Here is an 11,698-nt window from a genome sequence, read left to right as displayed (position 1 = left end):
GCTTATTTAATTTTGGAGGAGGTACTGGGAATTGAACTGTGGACCTTGTGTATGCTAAGCATGCACTCTACCACTTGAGCTATACCCTCCCCCCAAAAACATTCTTTTAAAACTGGGGAAAAAAGGTGGATCAGGTGGGTTGAATCTGAAGCACATGTAATTTTAATTAAACATCTTGGGTAATAACTGTAATATAAGTGCTATAAAATACTAGCTTTATTTTTTTTAAAAAAGGTAAAAATTTAAGTGAAAATAGATCATACTTCTGCCTGATTTTCAAACTGAGAACTGTGTGTATACTGTAAGTTTTGAAGGTATAGACACACCTCATTTTATTGCACTTCACTTTATTTTACTCTGCGGATAACGCAGTTTTTACAAATTGAAGGTTTGTGGCAACTCTGGGTTGAGCAAGTCGATTGGCACCATTTTTTCCAACATTGGCTCACTTTGTGTCCCTGTGTCACGTTTTGGTAATTCCCACATTTCAGACCTTTTCATTATTACTATATTTGTTATGGTGATCTTTGGTGTTAATACAATGACTTGCTGAAGGCTCAGTCGATGATTACCATTTTTTAGCAATAAAGTATTTTTAAACTTAGGTATGTACATTGTTTTGGACATAATGCTTTTGCACACTTAGTAGATTACAGCATAGTGTAAACATAGCTTTTTTATGCACGGAGAAACCAGAAAACTTGTGTGGACTCGCTGTACTGCAGTGGTCTGGAACCAAACCCACAAAATCTCCGAGGCATGCCTGTAAATGGTTTAAGCTAATAGGAGGTTAACATTCAAGTTAAAAATTTTAACTTTAATATATAATTGACTATATAGAAATAAAAGAAAATCAAAGGGACCAAGAAATATAAATTGCATCGCTTATCTATAGCAGTTGCATCACAGAAACCTCGGCTCTGCTCCAAGACTTGGAGGCTTGTGACGGCAGCCAGCACTGCTCAGCAGGGAAAGGTGAACTGTTGAGGAGGTCGGGGACATCTTCCAGGGTCCCGCCCGCTGTGCAATCTTGCTACTTGGTTGGCCTTGACTTCTTTGACGGCGGGCGAAGGCCTGCTCTTCCCCAGGGAAGAATATTCATCAGCTAATTTATGGCTCAGTTCATCTTGCTACCACCAATTACTGACGCTGCTCTCTGCAGTAGACTCGAAGGGCAGGGGCTGAGTCTATCCAAAATAGATCTTTGGCTGAGGAGCAGGTGGTGGTGGTGGCAGGCCAGAATGTCACACAAAGGCAACCGGAAGAGAAATGCGCACACCCAGACCAGAAAGCCATTTGTTTTTTAAAAGAAGGCATATGGAATATTGGATGTGTGGGTAGGAGTGAAAGAGGAGCCCCGAAATAGTAATTCACATGGATAAATGCTCATGCATAGAAGAAAAAGATCTTGGTCTGATTCCAGGTTGAATGGTGTCTCTAGGGAGGACTGTGGCAGGCTTCAGAGAGCCAACCCCTCTGCCTTCCCCTTCGAACTGCAAATACTACATCAGGTGGGCCGGTGGAGACATTTGAAGACCATTGTTGTCGCTGTTGCTGCAGCCACGGTCCTCGGCATGCACAGGGTCCTCGGGAGATGTTGTTTCATGTGTGACCCACTCATTTGAAGTCAGATCTTTGGGACATGAAGAGAGAAAGGCTGAAGAAGACTTTTGGCAACACATATCCCCATGACCGAGTCTGGGGGCCACAGACAGATACCTGGTGAACTTCAAATTAAACTCTTCAATAAAATTTCTAAAACTTTTCCAAATTCATACATAAATTACAGTGTAGTTTCCATACCTAAGAGATAATCTTGATTCCTTAAGCAGATGATTTTGAAGTTAAAGAATTCCCTTAACTATCAGTCCCTAAAATGGGGATTTTTATTTGGCCGTACTGAGGTAAATATTTCATTTAAAAAGCAGATACACAGCCTTCGATATGCAGGAAGTAATCCCTTAAGAGTCATAGGTAAGAATAGGTTTGTCCTGCAGTAAAGTCCTTTTTAAAGGCTGAGGATTAGCAAAAGACTCACATGATCAACTGAGATGGAAACTGAAATGGTGGCAGCATACTTCAAAAATGAGAATCTTTCCCAACAGTTTCCTGGAGGAAGGGTTTCTGGAGTCTTTCACCCAGCCATAAAAAAACCTCACAGCTGTTCTCAGTGGAGAAGAACGTGAAAAACCAAGGGAAATCGGACTACAGCTTTTGTGTGTGGAGGTGTGGAAGTGGGAAGGGGTGCTGTTTCAGCAATACGCAAGGGTTGGGACTGCGGTGAGGAGAGGATACAGCCCAGGGAGAAGGAAAAGAAAGTCAGGGAATCACACTGTCTGGCCCCAGGATTAGCGCTCTAACCCTAAGGCCAACTGCTTAAATTGTGCTGCTTGACCTTCTGGTTTCAGGTAGCCTTAGACCATCCTTCCAAGGCTGTAGCCGATGTGCTGTCTAACCACGTCAGTCCTGGAATCGGCAGAGCTGGAAAGTTCCATACCCCAGGACACACATAAAAGAAACAGACACTGCATCACGGGTCTTCGCCCAAAGGCTTTTTATCGCATTTTTGTCATTCTTGAAGATCTGAGAAATTTAAAGAATTTTATTCTTTATAAGTAGAACAGTAACATTTTCTTAGTCTTCAAAATGCAGGTTATCAAGTTCCACAAGTTTATATGTAGCTTCTTCCTGACAGGCGCTGGTTTCCATGCCCAGTCTCATCTGTAGTGCATTTCAATGGACAGCTCCAGCCCCCACGAGACTACATACCCTCAGAAGACGGACTCGCTGGTACTTGGCAGGTCCAGTCGCAGGCATCCACCGCAGATCCCTGAAACAACTGGATTGTTGGGAAGAGCATGACAGCATTTTAATGGACATGTAGTTTGGGTGAAGAACTCTTCTGGAGCCAAAGCAAGTGAGGTGAACTAATTTTCATGGGTTTTAAAACAGAGGAGTGGTTGAAGCACTGTTTTTAAGCCACTTTGTTCTAACAATACACTTTTGATTTTGACTGATACACAATATAGGTTTAATGCAGGTGAGGCTAGCATGTGTTAAATACTTCATATTCTATTTACAAGGAGGGTTTAGATATTTGAGGACTTGTGCAGAATCTCACTTTTGTTTTTAATATACTGCTGTAAATACCTAAGCCAAGATATAGTATGGGAGAAATGAAAATTTAAAGTAATTTTATAAAAGGTCATCTAAGTTTCTCCAGTATTTATCTCAAAGATCATGTATCTTGCAGGGAAATTTTTTAAAAAATTGTATCAATATTGGTTTTCTATTAAATGTATTTCAAACATGCTTCAAAATAGATGGCAAATTATTACCTATTTTTGTATCTACCGAGTATATTTTAATTGTTTATATTTTTTCAGTGCTTTCATATCTTTATTTCTGGAAGATGTGAATTGGTATCTGTTTAATGTGTTTTTCATAATTAATACCACAGATATAAGTGATAGTAGAAAAGATCAAGAAAAAATAATTATACTTGAGCATATTTCTCGGAAATATTTTCATGCTGGCTTTTAAACCATTTTAAATTTTAGACATTGAACTTTAAAGACCTGTTTGTATGAACTTTCCCTTTCTGCCCCTTCATTCTCAAGAAACTTTCAATCTCCACATTTTCTCTTCTGACTGCAGTACACAATCCTGAGACAAAATGACCTTTTGTGAAATTCCCTAGGGTAGAGGATCTCCAAGTAGGTGAGCCTTCAAGTAGGCATTATCATTTTCTCTCTTCCAGCAAGGGATTTCATTTTATGCTTTAATTCCTGGCCTGTTGACCCAGGATTGCAGATTTTTTAAGTCTTTGGCAAACTGCCTTTCAGAACTCAAAAATTTGGTCTCTACCTCTCCCCTACAGTAACAGATTTCACTCGTACAAGTCTGAGAGAGAAAATGTAGGGGGAACACGGTTGGAGGGAAAAGTGTGAAGGACATAGCAAGTTTATAAAGTTTTCTATAAAGTTATACAAGTTTCAGCCTTTGGGCTAGATATTAACTAAAAAAAAAAAAAACATAGAAAGCAAGACCTAAATAAGTAACATGCTAAGAAAAGCATGTCTTTGATCTAGTTTAAATCTGTTTGGAATCTTTAAATGAAAAAAGGGAAAATACAGAGATATCAAATTTGAACAGCGTTTTCTAATTCCAAATGATCTTCACTCCGGTACTACTGTGGCTCATAGGTTTTTCACTTTGGACAAGAAACAAACATATTTTTGGAATTGTGAGGAAGTGTGTATTGAATTTTGGTTTGTTTTTTTTTTTTTTTTTTTTACATGAAATCACACTTCTGGGATATGCATATCTGGGGTTAGGGGATGAAACAGAGGAAAATGGGTAAAATACAGATGAAACAGGAATTAAGATGTAGGTACTTGTGGAAGCTGGGTGAGGTTTACCTGGAGTTCAATATGCTAGCCTCCCTACCCTTCCATAATTTGAAAATTTCCTTAATTTCAAAAAGGTGAAAAGGTTTCTGATGAACAATTTTACCTTTGTTCAGTATGTACGGAATCGTGTCGGTAGTATTAGTTTAGCTCACTTAGATAAGAACCATTTTATTTTTTCCTTTTAAGAAATTTCATGTTCTACCCCAAAGGACAGATGTTAACTGTATATGTAGGACCATAAAACCACACACATAGGCATTTTCTGTCACCTTTTTCCCTAACAGAATTTATTTTCTTTGGCACGGAGCTCACCCTACCCACTACAACACACTGTATCCTTAGTAATTCAAAGGAAATGTGCTGGAGTATTAGAATATGTAATTCATTAGGCAGACTGATTTTATAGTAAAATCTTATAGTGCTACATATACAAAGTATGAGTTAGCTATGTGGACTTAACCTACCATGAGTCTTCCACATCATCAAATCTCCTGAAACAGCTTACCCCTAAGGCATCAGGCCCCTACAAGTTAATTTTGAAGAGGAAGTTGTACTTCCATCTTTTTTGAATATACTAACGTACCAGCCTTATAGTGGAAATAAAAATAATGAAGTCAGTAATTATCATTTAATGAGCATTTCTGTTGCAGGCCCTATGCCAGTATTTTCATACATACTCTCTTTTCATCCCACAGGGGTGTTAAGGAGGTGTTATCACCACCATCATTTATCATTTAAGGTGGTGTTATCAACCACCACTACACAGTTCAGGGAGGTTAAAAAATCCAGGAGTAAATAGATACAGCCATACACTCTGGCGCCCAGTCTGTCTGAATGCAAAGGCTGTGATGTAATTATACCATATATGTATTTATACAGTGTGTATGTGTGTGTGCAATTCCAAAGGCTGTGATGTAATTATACTATCCATGTATCTATGCTGTGTGTGTGTACTATTGTACACTTGTGTACTATTCCAAAGGCTAAAATAACACATCCGAGGTTCTAAGGTTCTGGAACATCATACTCGGCAAACTTGAGGTCTGAGTTTATACTACAGTCTTAATGATACTATTTCCGTACTTTTATTATAGTTTGGGGAAAGATGGTATGCTCAGATCACACTTTCCCACGGAGGCGCTCCTTCTGCACAGCAGACTCCATGTCTTTCGTCAGTCTGATTTCCGCTCCACACATTGGGGAAGAGTAACTGAAGCTGCTCAGACAATGGTGATTCTCAGGCAAAGTTTTGGGGAGACCATCACTGCACATTCTGAAATAGTTGAAATGTCTTACTTTGATTAAAGTATTTTCCCTACTGTTTTTAGCAGATATGGTATATTGAAGGCACATACTCTATGGCCAGTAGCGTGAACCAGAAAGAAATATATTTGAATAATATCTTTAAAATATTTCAAATTTTTATTAAATATTTTTATTCAGTTTTAAGATCACAGTTAAAGTACTTTAGCATGTTATACACATGACTTACATGTGCAATTTTTAGAAATATCAAATTAAGTATAAGATTTTGAAGAAAGAAATTATATAAATGTGTATATTGACTTTTACTACACATACATCTAAGAAAGCAATAATTCTGTTGTACCATTAAGTGGAAATCACTTATTACATGGCATGTTTACACCAACTCTAAAGAGAACCAAGCCAATTTCTGAAAGCAAAAAATGAGCGATTCGGTCATGCTGAAAACTGTCAACAGACTTAAGACCTGGTGGTCAAAGGAAGCTATGGTTAATTTATGACAGATAAGTAAGCAATTCAAACCTACAAGAAAAGTTCATAATCTGGTGTGTGGAATCTCAGGTGGTTTTTATTCTTTTTTGACAAATTCCTGAGAGCAAGAAACTCGTTTAGTGCTAATGAAATGAGAAAAACATTGCTGAGCATGTGCTGAGCTCCAGATCCCAAACCTCCTCCACCCCAGGTCTGCCGCTATGAGCGAGGCACTGATGTGAGGTGTCGGGGTTCGTGACCAGCCCCTCTGGGGCTGCAAAGGGAGGTCACTGCTAGTCCATGAAACGAATGCGCCTCTGTGATTTAGGTTAGAGCTTGTGAGGTAAGATTTGCAGTGCGGGTGGGAGGGTGTGGAGGCATTGAATTAGGTCCTTGTTACTCAGTAACCAGTTCTGGCCTAAGTTATTAGAAAATCTTTGGAAGGAGTAGTAATGTTCACAATAACTAGTTCTGTGCCTAAAAATCAATTTAAGGGCAGGATTAGTTTTGACCACTGACAGCAGCAGAAAACAGTGGTCATTGAACTTTTAAGTACAAGGTTTCCTCTTTCAGTTACTAGTATAAATCATACCACTACAAGTAAAATTTGGCCAGGAGAGGAAATTTTTTTTGTATGTGTGAAGAAAATGTATACATATGTTTTTTAAGGAAAGCGTAGTACAAACAGATGGAGGTGTATGAGGAGAGTCAAATATATTTGTATTGTTCTCTCTTTTGTTGCTTTTTCTCTGAAATGTAAGGAAGAGAATGTCCCCAGTGAAAAGGACAAGGTCATTTAATATTGGGTATAATAAACTTAGCTATCACTTCCAAACTGAAAGTAAAGCAGTCCATCAAACCCTGAATACTTCACCAGACATACCTGGTAAGATGAACTGAACAACTGGTTTTTTTTTTATTATAAGTATGTGTTAGTCAATCTAAATAAGACACTTTTTAAAAAAAAAAAAATCCCAAAACTCAAATAAAAACAAAATCCAAATCTAAGTCTTTGGGAATGCTTGTATAAATAAAAGCAACATATAATTAACAATTAGTATACTCTTTATAAGGTGCAAAACAAGGTCCTATGTGGGGAAAGCTAAATTTTAATTCCCACCTAGCAGTCACTCTGAAATACTTCATAGGTCAAATGCAATAAGAGCATTTGCTTCTACTGCCCATTTTCAGCAACACATTGTTCTCTCTGGAGAAGGCGGTTTGTGAAGTCAAAACACTGCAGTGGAAAATAGTGGCACTGAAGGTAGAAGCAAAAAAAAGACAAACCTCTGAAACAGGACTCACTGAAATTAACTGTTAAAGCCGAGGTAGCCCATTAGAATTGGCCTTATCTGAGGGCTCTGCGGAGCAGTGCAATCAAAGGTGAACCTCCTCACAGCATCACATACACCCCGACTTTCCCTTCACAAAGGATGACTCAGGCCTTGCACGACTTCCGCTTCCCCTTTGTTGTATAGAAGCTGGCCTCCGGCCTCCAGCCTCCAGCCCCAGCTGCTGGTCTCCAGAACACTTAGGATTCATACAGTAGTTTAGCAGGCAGCATGGTCCCACTGCTTCACATTAATGCCAAATGCCAGACTTGGAACAGAGTTACTCGATATTCCCCACCCCTCCCCCCGGCACTGTATAAACACAACATGTCATATTTACTCTTCAGCTGACTCCTAGTTCTGTATCGGTTTATAATTTGCTTGAGATTTTTACATAGGTGCAAACATTTCCATACGATGAGCCAAAGACTACAGAGTGCAAACAAAATTTTCTATGACTCGGGAAGAGTAGCATCTGACTTCATAAGAGAATGACAAGGATTACACATGTTGGATTCTATACGACCAGAGCAGCTCAGATGCTCCTTTTTGTTCATAGTGTTTCATTACTTTTTTTCTCCGCAGCAGTTTTAATGGCAGAAACTAGAGTAACAGTGACACCGTGGGAATGATCTCGGGATGGTTTTGAGGGGGCACTGGTAGAAAGCTCACCTGACAGAATTAAATAAATATACGTCTGATGTTTGTGGGAGAAAGACTGTCGGAATTACAACCATATGATATATCCTCTAACAAGGGCTTTAATGAATTAACAATTTTGATCTAAAATCTGGGAACTAACCTAATTTGGGGATAGGAACCTGTATCTTCAATGTGGCTGTGGGACATTTTTCCTTTTCCTGATCTCATTACAGTTATCCAAACAAATAAAAACTTAAAAAGGATGTCTTACAGTATTTTTTTTCTTTCACTCAGCTTCTTAGAGCTGCAGCTTCAGTTACTATAATATACTCTACACACTTCAAAATTACATAGGAAAATACCCAGAATAACTAAATAAATAAAAGGCTAAAGAAAACTGGAACAGTACTGCGTCTCCATCTGAGACTAAATCATCCACTTCCAGCATCACAGAGAAGGGCTAGGACAAATTTTTTCAAAAGATTTATATACAGGTTTGAATCCAGAAATTAAGGTTAAAAGCATAAATATTGATAATTTCAACTAGATTCAGAATGGTTTCAGAAAGATATGATACAACAATTTAGAATAAGACAAAGCAGAAGAGCATCATATTTTGGTTTGCTTGAGATATACATAAGGTGCAACAACTTTTTCTCTTGAGGATGTTTGTGGGACAAATGTTAGTGTGGATGGTGTTTGCTGGCAGATTAAGGTACACACCATAGCAATATGATTTTCCAAAATAAAAAGAATGAGAGAAGTGAAATGAAAATACAAATGGGGGGGGCACTACATGTTGATCTGAAATATTTGTGCTAACAAATGTTGTTACCTGAAAATACCAACACCCCTTTCCAGCGGATTCAGGGCATGAGAAAAGCACTATTATTGAAACCAAGACTTCACTCAGAGAAACGACAAGGCAAGTGTCTAAAGGACTATAAAGCTTTGCAGGATTTCTGCTACTCTCAGTGCCTAACCGCTTAAAAATTAAGCATTTCTACAAAAAGGTTTTTTTTTTTTTAAGTATCTGAAAACAGTCATATCCAGTAAGTTGCCCTCCCACTCCCCCCCCCACCTAAGGGAAAAGCCACTGAGGTTTAGGAAAAGCAGATCAAGTAAGATATATTAATCACATAGAAAAAAGTAATCTTTTGTTTTGCTTCTTTTTAAAAAAGGTCCCATGAATATACAGCAATCTCTTAAGGAACTCTAGTGAAATGTAATCGGAGGACTGAAGGAGGGTGCTCTGGCAAAAATAGATCTATTCTAACGTGTTCTAGAGAATAACAAGTTAGTACCATTGTCAAGGTGCATGTTCTGCACCAAACAATTTCTGTTGTTGATTTTTAATTTTCTTTTTTGGATTTTAGCTAATAATTTTTAAATCACTGCTAGCAAGTGGTCCAAAAACTCCAACAGCCACCAACATTGGGACCCAGCAATTTTCAAACATATACTTTGTGTTTTGAAACTTAGAAAACATTAGTAAAACAGCATCATAGTAAAAATATTACACTAAAATCTGGGGCTGCTCACCCGATTTATTTCTATGTGAATGGGGCTAACCTTGAACCTCTGATTAACCTTGCTTACTAATTCCTTCCTCCACCACGCCCGTAATGAATATGCATTTTTGAGGACACCATTCTAATGCCTTGCTGTCCTCTTTATCTGCTTTGAAAAAAAAAATCTCTATATTCTTTTTCAATTTTGTTAGTATGTTGTACCTATTTTTCCAGCACCGAAACTGAAGTAATATCTACAACCGTGAAAAGCTAAACCTAGTCAGTACTAATAGAGTCATTTTTTGTATGGCTATTAGGTCAAATTACGATTAGAAAAAAAAATCAACATTATAATTCAGTCAAGTATAAATAAGAAAGCTAGATAAAACCTTGTAAACTGTCACCATTTAGAGATCTAATTCAAAAGCTTCAAACTCGAACTATCACTATCAAAATTCTGCCAGTTTGAAAACCAATAAAAATTATTGCTGGAATCCAATAATTAAAATTTGGTAGTTTGTGCTGTGATGCAAGAGTGGGGAAATACTTTGTGCTATGGAACAAATACCCTGTAAAATCTGTAGCCTCCGACTAATTTTGATTTATCACTTTGCATCCGTTGCTAAGAAACAAGACACTGTGAACATCAGGTGGTTGAGTCAATATGCTGAATGTTCTAAAGCCAGTTAATCCACTTGGCACTGGCATATGTATGGTTGGTTTTATGCTCAAAAGCAACAAAACACAAAAAGGAAACAAACTTGCAGGTGGATCTATGACTGAGAGTCCCACTCTGGTCAGGCATACCTCCCTCATCATTTACTCAATATCTCCTTAACAACAAAAATGCAAAATGGCTCTAAAAACCTGCAGTGCCAATTAGGCTGTGCATAGCAATTGCTACCCGTCCAGTCTGTCTGGGATGGATGTAAAAGGTCTGTAGGTCAAAGTCCACATGAAGTGAGTGTCTTCAATGTGTTCAGAATAGTGAAGTAATACTAAGGTCACTTCTGAATAATATTTTTCTTTTTTTTTGTTTGTTTGTTTGTATGAACGATCCATTGGTCACTCAGACCCTTGTGTAAAAATAAAAGAATCCTCAAGGCATGAAAACATCAGTAATCTGCAGGACTCTTCCCCTGTCTGGGAAAATATTTGCCACAATTTGCCCCAAGCAAATTCTTCTTGGTCACTCAAGGCTAAGAAAAAAATTCAGCTCGTAAGAATTTTAACTTTTTTTTTCCTCCATCTCTCTCTCTCTCTCTTTTTTGCCAGCAAACTACCACTCTGGTGGCAAATATAAAAGTGCAGAATATATGGACCACGAGGCCGAGCATACACCGCTAACAATGGTACATCTGCCTGCCCGTGCTGCTTGGGAGTCTGGAACAGGCTTTTTAATATTATTCTACAATATAAATGTAGGTATAACCTATTATATAAACCATCTTAGAACTTAAATCTCCATGTACAAAAAAGACTAAGAATATCTAATAATAACTAGTGCAGTGCGTCAGTTTTTGTTTTTGTTTTTTTGTTTGTTTTTGTTTTTGTTTTGAAAGAATAACTAGGTAATATACGAAACTAGTTTCACACTCTCTGGTTGGTAAAAGAGATGCTGGATGAGCTACAGTAAAGGCAGCCTCTTACCAAGTTACCACCTATTACCATCAAAAGCCTTCAATAGAAAGCAAAGCTCTAGGATCATCCCGTTTCTGCTCATTATCAGACAGACAACATCACCCTCAAAGACTCTGGGTTTTGAAAGAACAAACTGGCCCAGGACGCCAACTTCTGCTTCAAGTCAATCTGGGCCATGTAGGGCAACAAGCACTTGTTTGCAGTCTATATTTTCCACCACATGGACTCACTAGCATCCCTCGGTAAAGACAAGGCTAGGGTAGTAGGTAAAGCACAATGTTTTACAATTAAAGGGCGCTTCACTGGTCAGCGCAGGAAATAAGTACAGGAGCCTGTGGCATTTCTTTTGGCTGTCCGTCATGGGTGAGCGGAGTTGACCTCTGACCTCTGTAAAAGAAGAAGAAGAAACAAAGAAAGAAAGCAC

At 38.2% G+C, this 11,698-nt stretch overlaps 1 protein-coding gene across 11 annotated transcripts in view; it reads right to left on the bottom strand.

Annotated features, from left to right (window-relative positions):
• Nucleotides 1-5,824: 5,824 nt before the first annotated feature.
• The window catches only part of BBX (BBX high mobility group box domain containing), a 256,911-nt gene continuing 251,037 nt past the window's right edge, over nucleotides 5,825-11,698 (bottom strand). For 9 of the 11 annotated variants that reach the window (XM_014562810.2, XM_032478453.1, XM_032478466.1 and 6 more), the window contains one exon: nucleotides 5,825-11,661. In XM_014562810.2, the coding sequence (XP_014418296.1) occupies nucleotides 11,574-11,661 (88 nt within the window). In that variant the 3' untranslated portion in view covers nucleotides 5,825-11,573. The remainder of the gene's footprint in view (nucleotides 11,662-11,698) is intronic. The other 2 variants (XM_014562811.2, XM_006188951.3) reach the window with 1 other exon arrangement.

Source organism: Camelus ferus, chromosome 1 (genome assembly GCF_009834535.1).
Source record: "Camelus ferus isolate YT-003-E chromosome 1, BCGSAC_Cfer_1.0, whole genome shotgun sequence".
Classification (NCBI taxonomy): Eukaryota; Metazoa; Chordata; class Mammalia; order Artiodactyla; family Camelidae; genus Camelus; species Camelus ferus.
The sequence above is the reverse complement of the archived record's forward strand: the minus strand, read 5'-3'. Positions and strand labels throughout refer to the sequence as shown.